We start from the raw sequence: 24,420 nt of genomic DNA, 5'->3' as shown, positions 1-24,420 counted from the left end.
CCTCACATGAGCACTGACACCCCCTGCCTCACTTTCTTTATCTGTAAAGTGAAGATGGTGTGCACTTTATCGGGTTACTGTAGGCATTAGGTAAAGCCCTTAACACCGAGTCTGAACATGGGCAAGCACCGATAAATGTAAGCCGAGAAAAATACTATGTAACACGACGAGATGCCTCATTTTAATCCTGAACTGAGAGTTTGATTCATAAGTGGGTGGGAGAAGGCCTCACGCTCCTGTGCTGACAAACCCTTCCTGACCGTGTTCCCCCCACTTATTCCCTCACCTCCACGCTGCACTCCAAGCTACTCACCCACCTGGCTGGGCCTCTTCCTAGCCTGAATCTACCGCCCCTGAGAGCATTACATATACAGCATATATACACACATTATGTATATGTACACATTACTAAGGACAGGTGTTTTGCCCTTTATTATACCCCTCTGTCATTTTTCCTTGACTTACTGCATTGGGGAGGGCATTTAGAACAATACTGAACAGCAATGATAATAGGCATCCTGGTTTCTCATCTTAAAGATAATGTCTTCAATATTTTCCCATTAGGTATGACATTTGCTAGGGTCTAGGATAGCTGCCCTTTATCAGGTTAATTTCTTAGTTTACTAAAATACCTTTTTTTAAAAAACTATGAACAGGTGTTCAGTTTTATTGGAAAAAAATTTTGTACCTATTAAGGTAAACAAATAGATTTGTTTCTTTAATATGTAAACATAGTAAATTATTTACATTGTTTTTGGCATTAAATCATCATTTTGTTTCAGGGGAAAACTCAACTTAGTTGCAGTGTGTTAACTTTTTATATGTTGCTAGATCTGTTAATATTTTCTTTAGGATTCTTAATCTATGTGCATGAAAGAGATGGAATGGGATCATATTGTCCTTTTCTAATCTTGGTGTGCAGAGTAGGTAGGTTGGCCTTGTTCAGTCAATGGGGGGAATGTCCATTCTTTTCCTATCTCTGTGTGCCATTTATCAATTTATTGAATAATCTCCAGATTTCTAGAAAACAACCCAACCTACTGATATGTTTAAAGATTTCACAACTCATTTTTTTCTACTTTAAAGTCCTTCCAACAGAGAGTAAGACAAACCAAATATCTCAGACAACCATGAAAGGAATGCTTTGTGAGGATCGTGAGTTATTTCCAAATATTTAGAAATGTTGTATTAGGACTAAATGGATCGAAACAGGGAAGGACAACCAGCCCGTGGGCTCCTCAGTGCTCCGTGTGTTCTTCTGTGAGGAGCTGGAACCACGTACAGGCTGAAGGAAGATCCTGAATCTTTATCAAGTGTTAGTAGCCAAGCAGCTGTTGGCTGAGTTTAGACTCCTCTGTAATAAAAGGACGTGAAATTCAAACAATTACTGGTCGTAAGGGCTTGAAAGAACATATAACATTTGGCGCAAAATAAATTATCTTGGGTGAAAGCACTGCAAATGATACACTAATTAACTGACCAATCAGTGTGGAGGGTTTTTGTTTGTTTTTCCTCTGCGTGGTTGGCAAACAGGCAGCTCCCCTTTTGATTTCAACAGTACTTAAGTCGCACAGGGGCTCTGGAGCAGCCACAGGGTGTCATGAAGCTTGTGTTTTGTCGCCACCTCATGGTCATTCTCTATTATTACAACTCACTGGAGTCGAGCTCACCATGCTTGTGGAGGTTTAATAGACTTTGTTTTCTAAAGAAAACATCTTTAAATATTCCTCAAGAACTTTGCAGGCAATATATTTCATTCTCTTTCTATACCTATCACATTTAATCTAGGAAACTAAGAACTCAGTGACAACCACACGCTGTCCTGATTGTGTATCTTGGATCCTTGTACCAAATTGAAGATTTCAACCCAAGGTGCGAGAAAACCCCCGAGGGGAAAGAGGCAGAGTGGTGAAGGTATTTACTGTTCAGTCGTTTGGAAAAAAATGAACTTGGATTGTTGCATTGTTGCTTTTCTAACTAAAAAAAAAAAAAGAAACAGTTATTTTGACTATTTCGGCATCCTATAAACTAATAAGTAAAACTGAACTTCTATTAGCTTTGGATCATTATATAATTATTCCATTTCTCTGGGGGTTTTTTTTTCCAGACCATTTTGCTTACTCACTTGGGTTGTTCTTTTTTGCATACTCATGATGCTGTTTAGTTTTTTTTGGCACTTCCTATATTGATAAAGCATGTGGGTTTTTTAAACTGTATTTTGATATCGCACAGTCCATATATGGGTGTCTTCTTCGCTGTGCCACTGGACCCACTAACCATTGATGCTAAAGCAAATGCCACAGGACTGGTACTATTGACATGGTATTGCTGAACCAAGTGACGTCAGCATTTCAGTAATTAGTAACTGACAGGAAATGTGAGTACATAAAAATATTCCCTTAGAATGTTAATTTTCTGACTATAGAAAGACAATATCAAAAGATGAATTTGATTTAAATAGGTAGTCTGGTTTGTTATCTTTGCTTATTATTAGCACAATACCTGTTTTCAGTTAAAAATATGAGAAGTGCGGGAAAATTGGCCCCTAGCTAAATAAACCTATCTCCATCCTACCCTACCACAAAAGAGCTAAAAGTCAGCCTATGCAACAGCAAAAATTTTGAGGCCCATTTGTGCCTGAAATTACTATGAAATTATGCAGTTTGTGGATACGGCATCATTCACTGCAATGAAGGACACAATAGAAATTAATTTTTAATTGTATGAATTTCCATTTCACTGTAGCCTCTCACCTCATTTTTAGCAAAGGGAGAAATGCTTTTAAACTAGTCTACTTCAATGATTCGAAAGAAAATAATCTTAATTCTCTTCAAAATGCCTCTTTGTTACCAGGGTAAGACGAAAGAGCAGTTTTCCACCATCGCTGCAATGCACACACTTGCCTCCTGCCACCAGAGAACAACCCCCAGTGACACAAAAGGGCTGAGCTGCAAAATCAATAGGAGACTCAAGAGGAGGAAAAAAAGTTTATGGCCACTCCAAGCTCAATTGCCGTAATTGTCCTTCAACAGGAAAACAGCTAGGACACAGGCTCTCTAAGAGCACAGAAGCAATATATGCTGCAAGAGAAATACAAGGAATCACACATATGCAGAGAGGGGAGGGATAGCTACAAAATCTTCCAAGAAAGAAAACAAATCTATCACACACTGAGATGGGGCAGATGAGCAGAGAAATGCTTCAAACTTACCTGGTGCACAAGTCTTCAGGTCTGGAGCGGCTCTTGGTAAGCAGACACTCTTGGCATCAGGAGGCAAAATGACAGTATCAGGCTCTGCACACATCAGCCATGGCTGCAAACCAATCAATGGCAGGAAGCAGCAGGCTCTCCGTTCGGTACAAAAACGTGCAAAAGGCACTGGGTTGCAAATTTATTTGCCCTTACCATCATCTCTACACGTGTGGATGATAGGGTTATATTTAAATATGGTTTCCAAGATAATATGCACAAAATATGATGTAACAAGGACAATCAGCGTCATTTGAAAACATGGACCTAACAGTCGGTCCAACAAGAGACATCCATCTCAATACAGACAGAAAAGCTCTGCTGAGGATTCAGATTTGGCAAAACACAGATTTGTTGCAGGTGGAGTTCGTTCTCCTCGGTTCTTGTCCCCGCAGAAACAAAGAATTGAAATGCAGAGACACGATGGCAAAGCAGAGTGAGTTTTATTTAAATGTACTCCAAGGGAGGAGCGGGCCAGACTCAAGGTAGACAAAGGCCCCCTATCCCTTAGGCTGGAGGCCTACATATTACATTCTTCCTGAGAGGCACCTCTTTGATTGACAAGGTGGGGTCATTTGACTGATGGGCCCATCTGTATAGCCTCCCTCTCGGCCAGCACATCCTTTCCCATCACGAGGTGTGGTGTGAGCACCCACCCACAATGGGATCAGGCTGGGTCCAGTGTGGCCTGGCCTCAATAGGCAAAGAAGTTCTCTCCCTGAAAAGCCTCTGTTGTCTTCTTGAGGGAACCCCTAGCTGGGCAGAGTTTGGGCAGTTTTTTTCTTGACCCTTATCTTCCCCTTCCCCGGCTGCTCAGGCTGTCTTTCTACCTAACAGATTGAGTTCAGGCATGTACAAGTAGAAACCATAAATAAGTAAAGTGATACTCCCTGGGACAAGATATTTGCTTTCATCTTTATTTGTATGATTGTTTTCTAGAAAGCTCTTCATTTTCAAAGCTAATTCTGAGACGTAGCTTACTTAAGGCGCATAAAAAGAAATGCATTTGTTATACCACAAAGAGAATATCTATTTTTGATTTTTTTTTTCAGGATATTAGTAAGAAGGTCTATTCATGCAGAGTGGAAAAAAAATTAAGCAAAGACCAAACATGTCAGTCTCATGAAGGTGTATGCGTGTGTTGTCTTCACATTTAATTTTATGTTACTATGATTAAGTAGACATATCCATGTACATCTAACCATGTCAGATAGCACAATTTCTCGGTGAACCCCAGATGTACTAAGGAGGTGCTGCTAACTTCAGGCCAAAAGCATTTTGTTGAGTCTAGTATGTGGGGAGACGGTTGAAATGTTGCTTCACGGCTTGGTTTTTCTAAAAGAAAGGGAAAATATCAGGGAAAAACTGTTAAAGAGAGACAGAGAATGTTTACGATTACCTTCATTATTTATGATGCAATAAAGGGAAGTATTGCCTTTTAGTCTATAAACCACTACTCATCATTTGCTCCCAAATGCAAGGAAAGGAAACTAACTTTTTTCATGTAAAACTAGACCGGGTTTATATCTGTTCTCTGTACTAATATCTATCAAACAGTAAGCAAGTCAACAGCTCCAATTACAGTGTCCACACCAAGTTTTCAAGGAAAAGGGAGCGCCCAAATTTTCCCATGACTAGATAGAGGACAGGGTTAAGTAGCAATCTTCGGGGATGTGGAGTTCAGGCTCAGACTACATGTTAATTCTCCTGGGGCATCAATTCAGTGTGAATTTCAACCACGGGACAGGAGAATTCTTTCGAAGTTTCCATTCATTGCCATGTGCTCCCAAAAACCAACTTTTCATATAAAAATGCCTGGAATACCCAGGAGCTGTGAGCTGAGCTGGTCTTTGGAAGCTGAAAGGCTTGCCTGTCAAGTGAATGACTGTAAGGGCCTGGTGTGCTGTAAAGCAGGATCGTGAATCTCCCCAGGTGGGATTCGAGGAGCTGATTCACCACCAGGCATTTTGGCCTCACAACAGAGTAAGGTGGACTAGATTCCAAACTAGAAGCCATCAGAGAAACAGGCACAACGTGCCGGCCACAGCTGCTCTGTTGTTTGTGGTGGGCAGGGACGGGGGGCGAGGAGAGGAGGTTGGTATCAGCCTATAAAGCCATCTGGCTACATGAAGGATTTTCTCAGCTGTGCCATTTCACACTCAACATTTTTTGAATTACTACATTAGATTTGCATAATTTTTAACTTTAAAAGCAGAATGAATAGAAATGGATTTAAACAGCAGTTATGAGTCCTTTACTGTTTGTATTTTTTTATATAAGGATAAATATCACATTTCTCTTTCCCAACATTCTTCAGATAGGATTTCTAAAAGTAAACTCACCACAGCATAGAGAATATAGTCAATGATTCTGTAACATCTTTCTACATTCATAGACAGTAACCGCACTAGAGGGGGGTAAGAACTTAATGATATGGGTAACTATTGAACACTTACACACTTGAAACCAATATAAGAGTGTATATTAATGATACTTCTATTTTTTAAAAGTTGCCGATTTTTTTTTTTCAAAAATGGACCTCAACCCATTCCTTAGAAATGGGATCAGGGATACTAATATGACTGCAAACAGATCTTAGTAATAACAACAGGAGAAAATTATACAATTTTTTTAAGTAAAATAAATGGGATCGTTTCCAAAACGATAATCATTAGCCCTTAAAGTAGAAGGATGTGTGTCTGACAATGAAATAGATTGTCTGGGAAAACATCCAATGACGGGCTAGATTCACTTTGTAATTTAATACATGAATAATGAGACTTCCATGGTCCAATTATAAATTGTGAAGGCTGCTCTCACCAGCTCCAAGTTTCCTAAATATATAATGTTTTCTGAATTCACTTTTTATTTGTAAGTATATTAAGTGGGGAGACTTCATCCTATTCAAATGGGTCTTTGGGACACAGAGCAGTGCTATTCATTAGACAGTATTTAGAAAATGCCAGGGCTTTCTTCTTGCTTCTCCATCTGAGCCTTTTGTGCACCCTTCCCTAGACAGGCTCTGAGTTCCACCACAGACCTTTGCTGAAAACCCCATGTGTGTTTGACTGTTTCCCCCTCAGTCTCTCCTTCCCTGGCTACCCTGATATCAACAGTCCAAAAAATCCACCTTACATGTTTCAGTAGAGGCAAAATATGGACAATGAAGAGACTAAAACAATTTTTTAAATTTTAATTTAGATCTTAAAAAACCCTTGTAGCACCAGAGCAAACTAACCCTCACTGCCCTAGAGAATAAACTGCTGCAAATTTGGTTGCCAGGTCAAATAATATTAGTAATTATACAACATTTACATAGGTATTTGCTAAATGGCAAAACTAGGTATTTTTACAGCACTTAATGATCTTGAGGTGTTTTCATACACACCATCTTACCTGTCTGGCCCACAGTATTTGAGCATTTTCCCGAGGTCCTCAATGCCCAGTATCATTAGCTGCTGTCATTACTTTGTTAATATATTTATGTGGCACTTACCAAACTGTTAATAATTACATAACTGTTTTTCATCATCAGTAGAAGTTCAGAAGCTTAAAACTACAAGGCAGCAAGCATACTCATCAAAGATAAATACCTGAAGTGACATCACTGAATTCCACAGTGTTCCTACATGAATGTGCAGGTTCATGATCAACAAGTGAAAATGTAACATGGAGCGCTTATCACTAAGCTCTAGCAGCAGTATTTTTCTTTCATGAAGAACAGCCAGCTTTGTGATTTTTTAAGGCTGTAACTTATTGCTGTCCTTAGGAACATCGACTGTCATTCCCTAGAGACAGGTACGTGCACTCATCGGTAGAGGAGGCTATGTGACAGGCGCTTCCTGTGCGTTCACTTAAATAAAGGCCACAGAGAGGAAGAGGAGGAAATAAATAAGGAACAACCTCCTCCCTGCCTCAGGGTACACTTTTTCCTATACATCTTATTAACCAGAGCTTTCCACACCCCGGTGCCCAGGAAATGGGTGAGAGCCCACCAGCCCTGTCACCAGAAAGAGGCAGCCGGGCCCAGGGAGAGACAAGCAGGCTGGGCCTGGAATGCACTTCTATCGCCCGAGACGAGCAGAGAGCATCCTGGGTAGTGAATTCACCCCCAGAAGTGTGGCTACCTGGAGGAGAAGAAACCGAGCATGAAGGGCCTATGAGCCCTCCTCGTCTTCCTCCCCCGGCTGCTCCTCCTCTCCTTCAGCCTCCTCTTCCTCTGCGTCTCCTTCGGCTCCCTCCTTGGTTACTTCTTCCGTCTTCTTTCAATGAAAGTTACATTATTATTGGGAAGTGTAGGGGTCACAAATACAGTGAGGAAAGCCATGTAAAATCTCAGACTAGGGTCCAGAGTTTCTCACACCCCCCAACCAACACACATACCCAACACACCCAACATACACACACAACACACAGCACACCTGCTACATGCATACAACATATACCCAACACACACACACAACACATAACTTACATGTGCACAGCATATATCCTACACATGCTATATACATACAACACATACCCAACACATGCACACGACACATAACATGCATGTGCGCAGCATGTGTATGACACATGCTACACACATACAACACATACCCGTCACATGCCTATAACACCCAGCACATACATGCATCCAACATACACCCAACACACATGTAACACCCAATATACACGCTACATGCATACAACACATACCCAACACACATACAATACCCAACACAGTATACATAAAACACACAACCAACACAAACACACAACACACATACAACATACATCAACACACACAAAGACATCATCTTCCTAAACACAGACCCTGCAACTTGGAATGGTGGTGCAGAGGTACATTAATTCTAATGAGTTTCATGATTTCTCTTCAGCATATAGTCTTTACTTATAATAATAGACTCTTCTCATCAACTTACCTTTAAAAATCCAGAGGCAGATTAGAAGAATAAAATATAAAAAGAATCATAGCAAATAGAATTTAGTCAGAAGGATGGAGCTTTTAAATTTATAAGCTAGTTGTATTTTTTTATAACAAGCTATAACAGTTTCTTCAAGTCAAAGTTATCAGCAACCTATACATATAATCTGAAATTACTTCCAAATCAATAGTGTGTCTTATGCTTACATATAGAAATGGCATTTTTGTTAAAACAGAAGCTTGCCTGGCAAGAGGTTAACTAAAAAAAAAAAACTGTTGGAAATATAAAACTTACAGATAATGAAGAAATCACCATATATAGGATAGACTAGAAATAACCTTTAGGTCTAACAATAGGGGTTAGTTGGATAAAATATTATTAAAAATAATGAAGCAGATCTGTATTTACTGTTCCCTCACCCCAGAAGGTATAGCTAGATTGCATGCATAAAAGTATATGTGTGTATAGCTAATGGTTGTCTCTGAGTAATAGGGTTATAAGCTATTTTTATTTTCCTCTTTCATCAATATTTTCTACACTTCCTATGAAGACTATGAATTACTTGTAATTTCAGAAATCAACCAAAGGTTTTTTGAGGAGTTTCTTCAGTGTTGATGACCTCCCACTGGAACACCTAGACAATACATGTGACTTTTAGGAAATCACTCTCCCTATTCTTGAGTTCTCAGTTTTAATTTAAGGAGGCAATCCAGACAGCACCACCGGCCACCATGCAAGCTGTATATAAACTGCACGGTTCAGCGGGTGGGAAGGAGGAATGGAGAAGAAACCACAACCTGACCTGACCCAGCCTGGCCTGACTGCACCTTCACCCTGAGGCTCAGAAAAGGGTCCACAGCCATGCCCTATTTCCCTGTTCACCTGCCTCTGACAAATTTACCTCCAACTTATTTTATTTCCCTTTTCAGCAGGCTAAAGGAGGATTTTCTGGGAGTGTGAGTTGCATCAGCTTCTTTATATCATGGAGAACAAGGAGAACATGGCTAAAACTGCCATGCTTTCACCTAGAACATGTTCTGAGGAAGCACAATTTTAAACAGACTATAGTACCTCTCCTGCTGCTGTCTCTCTTAGGTCCATGAACAGAAATTAAAGAAAAAACATAGATTCCCATAAGGTTACTATGGATTTAGAAATTAAGTGAACCAGAATAAAATACATGTTCATCAAAATGAAAGACATTAATTTATTAATAAGATACATAAATAGTTAAAGATATGATTACTAAGGATGCCTACCCATTTCGTGTATTATATTTTAAACCCTTGGGATATTATGAGATTAGACAGTTTACCACTATCTTACTCCTGAGAAAATATAATTAATTAGTAATACTGCTTAATTATAGGTTTAATTCTGTCTCCATCTCTAAAGCATATTGCACATCTATAGAGCTATCTAGGAAAACTCAGGCCATATATGTAAGCAATTAGAAAATTGAACAAAATTATGTCTTTTCTGCCTTTATGTCCTTATGAGAATGCCTTTACTTCAGCTTTGAACCAATTAATATAAGTAGATCAAAAACTTTTCCTCCATCAGAACAAAATGATAACATCCCTGAACCATGTAGTGTTGAAACACGGATTTCTGGCTAAAGAAGGAAATTTGCAAGGTCAGAGAGGGTGAGTCCATACTGGGTTCAAACGGGTCTCCACTCTGCCAGCCCACTGGAATTTCTATTCCCCCCAGATCAAAGTAGCAAAACCAAGCTATATCTCCTCACCAGGCAAGGAAGTAGGAGCTTTTCCATCCCTCCCCAAAACAGCCTATGATAAGCCTCTCTGCGGCCAGAGCACCACGGTTGTTTTCATGAAGTGGAGCGATGTGGTGCTAACAACAGTCCCTAACAATGCTTAATGTCTTACAATTCAGGCAGTGAGCTCATAGGAACTTGGATGTGGAGAGTCGAAAGCAACTTCGTATTCATGTATATCCCTCACTCAGTCCCTTCTTTGGGCAGATGAGGACACCGAAGCCAGTTACGTAATTTGCCAAAGATCAGAGGACAGGGAAGCAACACAATCGGGACTCATTTTGAGACTCCTGGTTCCTGATTTACTCTCCTTCCTGCTCTGCCATGCTGCCCTTCAAGAACAGCAGCAGAAAAGGCAAAACCACGGAAGGCAGGGGCAGAGGACCCGCCACACTGCTGCATTCCCTGGCCCAGGCCCATGTCCCTGGCCAGTCCCAGAACAACGCTCGCAGGTTTCTGAGGTCGGCAGAGCAATACAGAACGTGAACGCCTACTCCAGCTGGCCAAGGCTGAGTCAGCCTCAGAGCTTTTCCCTCATTGGGAATCTTTCCAAACTAATCCTTACGTTCACCACCACTGGCAACATACCAAGTGTTCGTGCTGAACTGATATCCATGGTTTCTCAGCAATGTGTGGACTCTTCGATGCTGCCCGGTGCTGCCAAGCCTGTCCCTCCTCTGCCGTGACCGCCACCTGCCCTCTCCAGGGTCACATGGCCTCACCTTCCTTACCCCCAGCCCGTTCTCCATTACCCTTATAGTGGCTGCAAGGCCACCACAGTCGGGCCCTGCTCCCCCACCTCCACCCCCACCACTCTGTTTCAACCACACGATCACATGCAACTTTCCCCACGTCAGCCACACCTTCAAGACACTGCTTCAAATGGTATTTTCAAGGAAGACTGCCAGGGCCCAGGAGGCTGAGTTAGGGGCCCTCACCTGCTTCCATGATCACTGCCTACTTCTCTGCCTCCCCAACCAGTCTGTGTCTCCTTGGGCACCACCAGTGTCACACTCACTGGTGGACCTCCAGGCGCCAGCCAATGTCTGGCACCAGGGTATAAGCTCAATAAATGTGTTGAGTGCCTGGATAGATGAATTTACAGATGCCGTAAGCTCTCTGGATCTTGAAGAACATTGATTTTCTTCTCCGCATGAGACCAAATTCAAATTGACAAGAAGCAACATAGGTTTATCAACTATGTAGAATTTCACGCTTCTAAATCCAATTATGTGTGTTACCTGTATTCAGCTGAAACAAATGCATTACATACTCTGTTTCCCTGTATGAAGATACGCACTGTTAAAATCTGGGTTATCCTCAGAGCTGGCCTGAAGGGCTCTAGGGTCTTGGGGGAACAAGCACTACCCTCAACCTTTACAGGTTATAGCGAGCAGCAATTACCCAGGGACCTAGGACTCAATCAGTACTTTCTTGAAAGAGATTAAATAGAGAAGTAATTGCTCAGAGATTTATAGAAATGCTTAGCCTGGAGGTAAAGCAAGCTTAGAAAAACCTTGGATAGTACCATCACCAGCTCTATCAGGACCGAGCTCTCTGGGGACAGGGAACTTCATCATTTTTGTGGGTCCCCTCCCCGTGCCTAGAATTCTGCCTGCCATGTGGTGACACTCAGTCTATCAATAAAAGGTTGAATGAATGCATTTGTGTATGCCACTCCTTCCCCAAGTCCCCCTTAGGAGGAGGTGGACATATTACATAAATAAAAATTTAAACTTCCATCCTTACCTCACAAAATTATGTAGTATCTGAATTAGGCTGATCCTTAAAAGCCATCTACATGCAAAACTTGAACTGACCTTCATGGTTGACCAATAACTGTACTGGCAAAAAGGCTTCTTTTAAAGATAATTATAATTACATGGTCAATTAAGCTGAGCTCTTGCAAGATCTCAGGAGAGGGTATGAACCGTCCACTGGACAAAGCTACAACTTCAAATCAGTTCACCTCGTGTTCTTCTACGAAAGCTGGTCGGGGGAAGCCTCGGAAGTGCGAACGCTGAGAACTTTCTCCAGCAGCTATTTCTGTCAGGAACTTGGCCAGGGAGGCAGGCACATGGCCAGGATTGAAGACCAGTGTCGGCCGTGCTGAGTGTCAGGCAGTAGCCGTTAGGACAGGTGGCTTGATAGGGACAGAAGCTGAGGGCCAGGTGGGGGGAGCAGGTGTCCCCAGAGCAACTGGAGATCAAGGACAAGAGCAGATTTTTCCCAACCTTCTGGCACCACAGGACCCAGCCTGAGACTCGCCAGCCACCCAACTTCCACCTGAGAAACCAGCTTTCCTTAAGACCAGTTGCGGAGGAGCCGAGTGGGGTAAGTTACAGACCATAATCATGTAGACAATCAAGCCAAGATCTTAAAAGATTTTGGAGAGGACGTTTGAGTTGGCAAAGAAAACCACTTGAAATAATTTTACCTCTGTGAAAACCAGAGGCAAAATGAACAAGCTGCATGGAGCCTGTCGCATGAAGCTCTCCTCACGGCCCATCTGCAGCGCCTCGCCAAGTGTGCCCTGAAGCCAAGGGGACCTTCCGCTTTCCTCCATACTCCTCAGGCACCGTTTGCAAGCTCCCCTCTCCTCCTCTGCAGGAAAGCAGTACCGTCTTGGCATCTTGTGTGTAGGAACCCCAGGGACTTGGGTCAGTGGTCAGGAGAGGTCCATGCCATTAAGGGATATAATGATTCCTGTCTCCATTTCTGATTTTTCTTAATCAATGAGATATTCTTAGATAAATATTTCTCCCCATTAAAACAGCACTGCTGAGCATTTATAAGTTGTGTACTGACTGAGTATGTATAATAGTGGAGCTCTGACGGACAAATCCATGACGCAGACACACTTACTTGGCTGGTCTAACGCTGCTCACTGCTGGAGGGAGTTTACCATTGCACACTTGAAAGCTATTCTTAACACATAAATGAATGGTCTAAAAAGAGGATGAACACTGAACACAGTCTGCAGTCTGCTTAACACAGATACACAATGGCATATTCTTGATCTCCATAATATACTGCAGTTATCTGAGATGTCACCGCTGGGGGAAGCCATGTAAAGGGTACACAGGACTCTGAACTGTGTCCCTGTGCGTCTGTAATTACTTCAAAAAAAAGATTAAAATACATTTGTATGCCTTGTCACAAATACTGTAGCTGCATACCAGGATATGAATTCTTGTTTTGTTTTCCCTTCTACATGAAACTGGGGAGCGCGAATAGAGTTACTCTCCCTCCCCACCCACCTGGAAGATAGCCACATATTTGTTCTGGTTTTCCACCCCTACGGAAGAAATTCAGGCCTTGCTTTTCAAAACCTGGGCTAATAGAGGTGGTGAAGCTAGGTGGTCCTTAGAAGAAAGGGCTGGGAGCTGAAGATTTAGAGTCGGGTTGACAGAAGCAGCCAGACCGAGAGAGAAGAGGCAGGGAGGAGCGGGGCACTCTGCACCCAGGGGCAGCGCCGTCTGCAGTCAGAGGGCTGGTCACCGAGAGGCAGGTCCAGTCCAGCCAGGACAGAGGGACCAGCACCCAAAGTGGCAAGAGGCAGCAGGAAAGCCACATCACCACGTGACCACCTCAAAAAACCAGAGCCTCCCCCTCCAGTCCCCACTGAAGACTCCAGGGTGACTCGGCATCCTTAGGGAGGAATGGGTCTCCAAACCACCCCACCCAAATTGGACGTCCTGCCAGACATGCAGTAGAGGCATGAAGCAGATCTAATGACACCTACAGAAATAAAGAAAGCTCACATTCTTTACACACGAGTCTTAGGAACCAAATCTAGGCCCACAATACTTTGCACTTTCTGTCCCTCCGGGAGTGTGTCTTACAGAAACAGAGGTAGTATCTCCACAGACATGCCATGCGCTAGAGGGGGTGAAAAGCAAGAGTCCAAGAAATCTCCTCAAGACGGTTTTCAACAGAGCCAGAGTTTTTACCTAAAAGCCTTGGATTTGTCTAAGCTGTAATACCTAGAAGATGTGTCTAGTACTTTGAAAATCAACTCTGAAAAGGTAAAACACAGTGATCTAGTTGGCCTTTCCATTTATTGCAGGAAAGCCTATTTAAGCCCCGGTGCACCGTGGGGAAGGTGTGCGGAGAAATAGCCAGGATGGCTTTCCTGGCTTAACCCTGCAAAACAAACCCAAAAGCCATAAGAAAAGGCAGGTGGTTCTTTCAGCACAAAATGCAAGCATTCTAAAATCAGATGGTTTTTGTCTCCGTGTTTAAGAGTCCATTTCTATTCTGTTTTAATGTATTTTGTTTTTTAGATTCTCGATATAAGTGAAATCATATGGTACTTGTTTCTCTCTGTCTGACTTAATTTAGACAACATAATACCCTCTAGGACATCCTACTGTCACAAGTGGCAAGATTTCGTTCTTTGTTAAGACTAATTCCTTTTTAATTTGCAGTTGATTTTCCTATATAGTCAGTCCCAAAGCTAATCATGCTCTTATAGAATTCTTAATGTTTACTGCTAAATCACGGTGGGTTTTTTTCTTATTTAACTGAATTAAAGTAAGTCAAAGGGCAAGTATCACTTGTCAAATGGGAAAAAGTCAGAATCTGTCTTTATGTAAAATAAATATCATTAAAGAGTTGAAAAGTTTTATAATCCATGTTAATAATGTATTCATTCAAAATTAAAATGTCCTTGTAAGAACTTGTTTGTTGTGCTTCAGAAGATTGGAGACTGATGAAAATTAGGCTTGGGGTGGATTAATGATTGTGCATTGAGCATTGACTCCCCTACACAGAATTTTATTGTTGTTAACAACCATTTGATCAGTAAATATGAGAGATGCCCTCACAAAAAAAAAAAAAAAAAAAGTACACACTTCCAATTGTAAAATAAATAAGTAACCGGGATGTAATGTATAGTATAAGGAATATAGTCAAAATATTGTAACAACTTGGTATGGTGATAGCTGGTACCTAGAATTATCATGTATATAAATGTTGAATCACTGTGTTGTACACCTGAAACTAATGTAATGTAATACTGTGTGTCAACGACCCTTCAATAAAAAATAATTATCTACAAAAAAAAAAAAAATTAAAATGTCTTTTACTTAGTTATTTCTTCATCACAACTCATGGAAAAAATAAAAACGACTTTTCAAATTCCTATCAGGATTCACCACATAATAATTTACTTTGTCAAGGGCTCATAATTTTTAAAAATTGTAACAAAGAGAACCCCCAGGCTGGATGGCTTGTCTCCACACTGAACTACCTCAGCCTAGTGGCTGGGAAGCTGAGGCAAACCAGGCCCTTTCTGTAGGAAGCAGGGTCTGGTTATAAAAATGCTACTTTCTCAGTCTCTCAGGAAAAAAAGAATTGGGGTCTAATGTTTTGTATGTTTGTCTCTCTGTCTTAAAAGAAGCAAACTGAATTTCAAAGTTAATAATACTGAAAGTGCATTAGGCAATTCATGCAAAGTTTAGATTATAAAAAAAGATTTTTAAGTTGCAAGATAACAAAATTGCCCCTATATTTTATTTAAAATTTATTATTTCTGAATTATCTAGGCTACCATGAAACCCCATCTAACTTCTAGGTCAAGACTGAAGATTCCATCTTTCTTCCAAATAAAAAAACATCAAAGCGCCTTAAACTAGCAACATTTTGAAATGGCAGTCTTCAAATATGAAGATTTACTGCCCTGGCCTCTATCAAATTTAAATTCCTCAACATAAAGACAAATTGATACCCAGCCCCCAACCCCCATTTTCCACAGGGTGGTGGTCAGTCATGACCCCTCCCTAATCATCTGCTGGAAACAAGGGTCCAACTACCTTAAAATCTGTCCACACCTCTCCTGGAATCAATAAATTGGTGAAAATGCCAACCATCAGGCTTGGTACACAGTCTTTGCTCCAACTGGCCCAACACAGAAGACCATGGAATTCTCTGAATGGGAGGCTCAGCCCTGCGCTGGCCACCCAACCCTATTCAGGCTCCCTCTGCACTAGGATGTCCCCTTACCTGGCTTCCAGGCACATTTTCAGAATACCCATCAGATCCTCCATTAGCTCAACTTAGTGCTTCTAGAACCACAGTTTCCCATTGCCCTCCCACAGTCCCACCCTTCTTCTGTGGCCCCTGAATTGTAACCCTTTTAGAATTAGATTGCAGGTCTTGAATCAGCTGGGATCTGCTATTCCCAACTGGATTTGAACTGAGTGTCCGCTTCCCTCCCCAAAGCCCCCTTCCTACCCTCCAGCTCCTACCCTAACACTAACTCACAGCTACAAATTATTAAAGCCTGTCTAGCCTGTACCTCCAAGCCTGTGTTCCAGGTCCTTCCTCCGGCTTCCTTTTAGCCCCCTACCCTCCTTGACCACAGCAATTAACACATTACGTGAAAATTACCTGCTTCCTTCTTAGCTAAACCCTCACTCAGCTCTGTACTTTCATGCTCTCTCTTGTGTGCCCAGAAAGATTCCTGGCTCCAGGTAGGAGCTCAATAAATGCTGGTTGAGCTGAATCCAGAGAAAAAAGCCAACACTCACATTCTTCTCTTGAGACTCGGGAAGGTCGCCCGCATCTTCATTGTCCTCTTTTTGTGCCTCAGTTTCTCCACCTTCTTCAGCCTTCTCTGTTCCCTGGTCATAAAGGAAATTCACGGTATCACTAACCTTAGGTAAGCTTCCAAGGAAAATCCAGACAACACATCATGTTTTTATTATTCAGATAGACAGTATATAAACAAAGCCAACATAGACCTATTTATGAGGTCTCTTAGCTATTAGGGTATATAATCTCCAACCTTTAATATGGCTGACTGGATCTGCTGGTGTAAGTCAGTAGATCTGACTCATACGCATGGTAGGGTAATAAACCCCCTAATGAGGAGTTACAATTCACTCATTTGATGTCTATGAAAATTCCAAAGGATTCAATATTTAAGCAGTTTGTTTTCTGTTGCTTGTGTGAAGAGAGGATTTATCATTTTAGCAAGTAGAAAAAAATTTAGAGAGATAGATAACAGATGATGGATGGATGAATGATGGTGACAGATAGGCAGACAGATGATGGATGGGTGGATAGATGATAGATAGATAATAAAGTAGACTGACTGACAGACGGGTATAGAAAAATGAGAACCAAGAAGACATTCTGAGAAATGGGTCTGGGGGAGGATGGTTAGGAGGTAACTCTTACCTCTGGGGTGCCCTGTGCCTCTCCCACTACATCGCCATTGGGAAGGGAAGATGCTTCCTCAGGTGATTTTGTCACCTGCAACATATACATTGAGAATGTTTGAGAGTTTTCTTGAGGATAATAGCTTGCATTTCAACATCTTTTAACTATGCTTAAAATTTTATCTTTACAACAGCACTGTAACCTGAGTAAGTAGAACAGTCCTTCCCACTCCCACTTTAGATACAAGAAAATTAAGGCAGAAAACTCCAAGTTGGGGGCAAGACTAGGTCTACACCTCCTGCTTTATGCTCTGTTAACTTACCCATGGTTCCCAGTCTTTTGAAATATTAGGTTATTTTTCTCATCACAAGAGAAACAATATTGTAACTATGTGAGGTGATGAATGTTAACTGAACTTACTGTGGTGATCATTTCACAATATATACATATAGCTAATCATTACGTTGTACACCTTAAACTAACACAATGTTATGTATCAATTATTTCTCAATACAACTAGGGAAAAATAGGTTATTTTTATTACAAAGGCACTTCAAGCTTATGGGAAAAATTAAGCCAAATACATGCCCCTCCCACAATGATAGTGAATACTAAATTTGGATATGTACTAACTCTATCCTAAGACATATGTAGAGGCTATTTTTCTTTTTGGTTGGTTGCTATTTTTGTTTTATGTTTGTGCTTTGTTAAAACAGAAGTGATAAAACCCTATGAACAACTTGATTTTTTAGCTTAATGTGTCATTTGTCCCAGTTAATTCATATGGTTCGAACTCACTCTTTTTAACCTCTGCCTAATATGAAATATAATTCATTCAACTATTTCCCAATTGATGGTTGTTCAGAATGTTTACATGTTTATACCTGTATAAACAACACTATACTAAACTGAATAAAATAGGTGTGGAGGGGGGATTAGATTTCTTTCCAAAAAAAGAAATTGCAGCAATTCATAGTCCCATAGTAATATGTGAATATCCTTTTCCCTCTAGCATCATGACCAATGAAGATGATTGTTCCTTTTTATCTTCGCCAACTTGAAACATTCTAGAACTGAAAAACAGACACTATTTGAAATTAGAAACTTATTAGACTGGATGCAGAATTAAGATAACAGAGGAAAAACTAAGTGAACTTAAAGATAGATCAATAGAAATTATCCAATTTGAAGATCAGAGAGAAGAATTTTTTTGTAATTAAAGAAGTTTCACAGAAGTATGGAAAAATAACAAAAGGTTTCACATACATGTAATTACAGTTCCAGAGGGGATATGAGAGCAAATGGGGCAGAAATATTATTTGAAAATATAATGGCTGATTTTCCTAAATCTGGTGAAAGACATATATTTACAGATTCCAGAAAATCAGCAAACCCTATAGGATAAATGCAAAGAAAATCACACCTATGCACGTCATAATCAAATGGCTGAAAGTCAAATGTAAAAGGAAAGTCTTGAAATCATCCAGAGAAAAATGACAGGGAACAAGGAATCAAATAATCCTCATGTCTCAGAAACTATGGAGACCAGGAGACAGAAGGAAAAGGCAAATTTAAAGTGCCAAAAGGAAAAAAAAAAACATCAATTATGAATTCTGCACCCAGTGAAAAAGTCTGCAGATAACAGGACACCAAGAGAACTCACTGCCAGCAGACGTGCACTAAAGAACAGTGCAAAATGCTAAAGGAAGTGCTCTGGGCCAGAGGGAAATGACAGCAGACGGAAACTTGATTTTTCAGAAAGAATGAAAAGCATCAGAAATAAAAAATGTTTGGGTAAATATTAAAGATTCTTTTTCTTCTTACTTTAAAATACATAGGACTGTTCAATGCAAAATGTGTAATATTGTATAGTAGAGTTGGTTATATGTGTGATACACATGGTATGTATAACATAAAGAATGGTGCCAGAAAATAAATGCACATTCATGATTGCAATGTTTCTGCATATTTTGAAGTGTTTAATATTAACTCTAACTAGAGTGTGAAATATTAAAAACATATACTACAACCATGAAAGCAACTACTTAAACATAATGCAAAGAGGTACAGCTAAAAACCCAACTGATAAATTAAAAGGGAAGTCTAAAATACATCCTAAAAGAAACCCCCCAAAAAAGCATAGAATAAAGAAATAAAAGGAGAGGAGACAAATAGAAAACAAATAACAATAAGTATGTTTGGCGTTATTCAAAATTGCTTTTAAGTAAATTTCACTAATCATATCAGAAAAATGAGTAATCATACCAGAAAATGAGTATCAAAACTTTCAATCACACACAATTTTTAGCCACAAATTACATTAGGCAGATGTCTTATCTGTGCCTCATTCATCGGACTTGGATGTGTGCTGAGAGAGAATCTGTCTTCCAACAGAGGATGCCACGTGACTCCAGCAGAGGGATTTGAAACCTCTTTCATGCAACGTCAGTGTTGTGTGGGAATGTCAGCTGAGGTGGCTACATGATGGGGACAGCCCTGACCTGGATGTCCGAATTCCAATACCAAATAGTCACACCCCATCCGTTCTGTAAATGTAAAGCTTTAACATTGTTGTGACTACTTATCTTCCCCAGTGAGGGGAAATCTAATTACATATATAACTGCCTATTTTCATTGGTATCTTAATAATATTCCCCTGACTAAAATAATGCATATAATACATTTATCCAATGCTTCTTTGCCTGATAATTAACAATGGTATAGATTGTCAATCATAACTTTGGTTATTTGCTTCAAATGTTAATAACTTAGTCATCTGTTTGCACCTTTAATTTCAATCTAACATATTCTAGGACAGCAGTTTTCACTTGGGGATTCCCACTACTTGCTCATACAGTTTTATTAATATGGAGATGTTTAGGATCTATTCCAGACCTACTGAATCTTTAATATTCTTGATATATGCTTGGTATATTCAAAGTATAGTATGTCTCTGGATAATTACATCAAGATTTTTCCCTCTATTCAATCATTGTTACAAACAAGATAGAATGTTTGCTATCACCTTTGAAAACAGGCCCAGTGATTACACTTTTGGATATTTTGTCTAAACTATTTTGTATTGACTTTATTATTGTTTTGCATGCCACAGAAACAATCAAGCATTACTCTTGTTATAATTTTCAAGTCTTTCACCTTTGAAAATTATCAGTAAAAAATTAACCCCACTCATTATAAGTCTTTTGTCATCCACAGGCATTTTTCTCAGCTTATCTTACCATGATGCTTCCCTGAAAGCTTTTGCAATCAGCTATAGGCTAGACTGCTTCATTTTCCACGTAGAATGACCCAGAGCCCCATAAGAAAGGATTATATGCCAGGTACATTGGGCTACAGGCTTCTGAGGGCATCATTTAAAGAAACTGAGACCAAACAGTGGACGAAGTCAGGATTTCCAGAACTCTAGTTGAGAAGCAGATGGGTTCACGAGACCACCACCCCCAGATGCAAGGAACAAAAATTAGATACACAGAACTGATGAATGATGAGGGATGACTACAGTTCTGGTCTGGAATACTGTCAATGTTATTTTAATGTCTGTTTTCTGGATATATAAAGAAACCTTCTGTCTTCCTCTTTATAGCTTTTTATAAATCGCAGCAATGTAGTAGTCTCTGCTTGCAAGTTGCTTACAAATTGCTTCAACCATTTGTAAATGATATTCTCTCTGCCTGATCCCTATAAATCGGAAAATTCTCATTGAATCTTTTTTCATTTTATAGAAATACAGTTATTTGCCTAGGCTCCACAAGAATTTGTATCCCATGCTGCCGAGCTATACTTTGGAAACTAGTTATGCAACCAAGGCTTTGCCTGGAGTGTGGACTCAAGAACGATGTTCATTTAATCAGGTATGACCAGATGCTCTTAAAGAACCGAGTTTGACTTTGTGGAGCCAATGCTTACTTACAGAGCCTTCCTGGGAAAACTGGCCTGGTACTTGGCCTGGTACAGCCTGCCTAATACAAGAAAAGTTTTCTAGAAGCAATAATGCTGCTAATGACACTTAACATCATTTTATAGGCATATATTTTCTACATGATTGTCAAGAATATCTATTTTTAGGTTGGGTGAGATTCAATTCCTTGCTGATTCTTCTCCACAATGTTGTTTACTACAAAACAACACCATGACAAATAGTATCATTTCCAGAAATCATCAAGTGGCTGTCTCCCCTTAGGATGCTTGAAGGACTTTCCCCATGTGCACACACATAAACACTAATAGGCACACATAATGCCAACAACACCAAAGGTCCTAGCACATGCCATGCTGCTAATCAGCGGGGTGTCTGTGCCAATCACATAAACCCCTTGGGCTTCAAGTTCCTCCCCTGGGAAGAGAAGAAGCTGCCCTGGATGGTCTTCCTAGGTCTCTAGGCTGGGTTTTATAATTCCATGGTCATCCCCTTCCTCCACTTAATCAAAGACAATCTCATGCAACATGACAGTACGTAAGCACAAATCTGGGCAGGATCTAAAAACTGAGATGAGGTATTTTTTTAATGGGATAAGGTGAAACATAGCAAAGGCAGAAATAGACTTATATACATCAGTATGGATACATCTCAAAATATAATGTGTTTTTAAAAGAAAGCTGCAGAACATTCCGTCTTTGATACCAATTGGGCATAAAAACACAAAACAACAGATGTACTGCTGTAGAGCCAAACATAAGGATTTTATATATAGTTTTTTTTTTTAATTCATAATGTTGGTGGCCCCCAGGGAGTGAGGAAAATGAAGTGACCTCACAGTTTCTACGTCATGTTTGAGTTCTTTAACTAAATCAAATATGGTACTACATTCATTTTAGAGAGGCATATACATGAATATTTGTTATAAGTGAGTCTCAATTTAGTGCTTGCTAACCAGAAGTGTCCATCAGAATCAACCAAAAACTTTTAAAAAATGAGTATTTTCCCAGTCTCTCCCCATGTAATTCAGGGTTACTAGGTCTGAAATAGAACTCAGGTATCTGAACTTTTTAAACTGCACAAATAATTCTGATGCACAGCAGCCTGTAATTCTAAAAAGTAACAAGTAAAATTAAATGAAAGATACACAAGTGGTCAAAACAGCATTCCTCAAAGCAGCCCCAAAATGCAAACAACCCAAATGCCTATCAACTGATGGGTGGATAAATAAAATGTGGTCTAACCATACAATGGAATGTTATTCTGTTATAAAAAGGAATTTAATTCTGATACGTCCATTTCTGTGTAGTGCTATCCCCACCACTCTAATCCAAGCTGCCAGGACATCTCATTGTAGTACTATAATAGTTTGCACCTCTTTAGCCATTCTTCCCATGGTAGCCAAAATGAGGTCTAAAGAAGGAAATAAGATTATGTTTATAATCTGTTCAAAACCCTTACAATGTCTCCACTGTGCTAAGAAGGAACCCAGAATACTGCTAAGCCCCATAGGCCACCCCGATTCCAGCAACATGGGCCACGTAGCCATTCTTACAACTCCCCAAGCTCTTTCCTGCCTCAGGTCTTTTGCACTTGCTCTTCCCTTTGCCTGAAACACTCTACCCTCCATCCTTCCTTCCCATCTTCAAAACACAAGTGACCTGAGTGTCCCCACCAAGAAATGAACTTTAACACTAGGGCACCATCTTTTTCTTAAAGGTAATAATTAAACTAACATGACCATGTTAATAAATTCCGATACCAAATAAAACTCCTATACCAAATAAAAAAGATTAAATTGCATGTAGTAACCTTTTTAAATTGTCAATAAAGTGTTTGAAATGTGCTGCACTGAAGTTGACAGAGTAGAAAGGTATTGCACTTCAAGGGAAGTTTTTTTCCCCCTACAGAACCATTAACCACCTGTGAAATCTACCTGTTACCACCTGGAGAAGGAGTTAGTGCTAGACCTCCATGTATTAACCTACACACAGAGAGACCTCAAATGTCATTGCCTGAAGAATGCTGACGTGGGAGAGACAGCACACCCACATGCCTCTAAGATAAACCCATCTCTGTAAGTGGGGATTTTGAGTTGTTCAAGAAATAAATGAGTTAACCAAATGTGTACTTGTATTAATGGAGAGTCATGTATGAGAATCCTGGAGGAGGTCAGCATGTGGAAGCCATGCATAGCATGAAGCCGGGTGATCTCCATTAGAGATTCAAATGCATGGTATTGTTTTATTACCATGATTACTTAATTGACATATATAATCAAGATGAAATGGCATGGGAGGGAAAGAACCTGGTGAAATTTATCTTGTTCTTATGTATATATCTTACTTTTTTTCTCTTTATGAGGCTAAAAGAGCAAAGTTCAATCATTTTAGATAGAAAAATTAACATAGGATGAAATATCATAAAATTAACTAACATAAGCTGTATAATAAGTCAATTCATACCAAATAATTTCATAAACACAACCTGGGAACTCATATTTGTACATATTTAACTAGTGTACTTAAGATTATTAAATGCTACAATATTTCTTAAGTACTGTAAAACTTATAACAAAGTGTAAATTAGCAAAAATATGAAAAGCATAGTTTTGGAACATATTTTAGTAAAAACTTTGCATTATCTCTATGCATGAGACTTCATCAGAATAAGAATATATTAAAATCACGTTGATTTAAAATCACTGTTTAACAAGTCTCAGATGCTGACTTCCATCACTTATAACCTGTATTGAGCCCCAATAGGGTGTTCAAGCTTACCTTTGAGCCTGGAGGGGGCGCCAAACCAAGAAATGAATAAATAATATTCTCTTCTTTTGCAGAGAAGAAGGAGTCAAAATCCTTGAAGCAAAAAGAAAAAGAATGCTTAAACCATTTCACATTTGTGAACCAGTATTTACCCAAGTTGGTCTTTTTTGTTGTTATTAGTCATTATGTTGGGAGCCAACAACACATAAGGTCAGCCCCATTTGCTTTCTCAAAGATGACTAACCCCAAAAGTTAAGAAATCCAACCATGAACTTCCCATTTGTTTTCATGCACTTTCACTGTGCCTATTATAGCATACACACCTGTTCATGATCAGGAACTGCTGACAAGACTCAGATACACAAAGCAAAAGGATTCTCCAAAAGTTTCAAATCTTGAGCTGGTTTCCTTATAATTTGGCCCTATGAATTTGGACCTAAGAAAGATCAGCTGAGATCAACACAACACAGGATTTTGCTACTGTCAAGTAGCTTCTAAAAGCCCAGACCCATTCCAGGCCCTTCTGAAACCAGGAGCCACAAGATTATGGAGGGCTTAGAGCAGCGCTTGTTTTGGCAAAATGGAAACCTGTA

At 40.0% G+C, this 24,420-nt stretch overlaps 1 protein-coding gene across 4 annotated transcripts in view; it reads right to left on the bottom strand.

The window, feature by feature from the left end:
- Positions 1-7,377: 7,377 nt before the first annotated feature.
- The window catches only part of SH3BGR (SH3 domain binding glutamate rich protein), a 54,775-nt gene continuing 37,732 nt past the window's right edge, over positions 7,378-24,420 (bottom strand). For 3 of the 4 annotated variants that reach the window (XM_057504701.1, XM_057504699.1, XM_036899303.2), the window contains exons 3-6: positions 23,840-23,920; positions 17,141-17,215; positions 16,489-16,581; positions 7,378-7,512 (exon numbers count right to left, since the gene is read on the bottom strand). In XM_057504701.1, the coding sequence (XP_057360684.1) occupies positions 7,408-7,512; positions 16,489-16,581; positions 17,141-17,215; positions 23,840-23,920 (354 nt within the window). In that variant the 3' untranslated portion in view covers positions 7,378-7,407. The remainder of the gene's footprint in view (positions 7,513-16,488; positions 16,582-17,140; positions 17,216-23,839; positions 23,921-24,420) is intronic. The other variant, XM_036899304.2, reaches the window with a different exon arrangement.

The sequence above is a fragment of the Manis pentadactyla genome, chromosome 1 (assembly GCF_030020395.1).
Source record: "Manis pentadactyla isolate mManPen7 chromosome 1, mManPen7.hap1, whole genome shotgun sequence".
In the NCBI taxonomy this organism is placed as follows: domain Eukaryota; kingdom Metazoa; phylum Chordata; class Mammalia; order Pholidota; family Manidae; genus Manis; species Manis pentadactyla.
The sequence above is the reverse complement of the archived record's forward strand: the minus strand, read 5'-3'. Positions and strand labels throughout refer to the sequence as shown.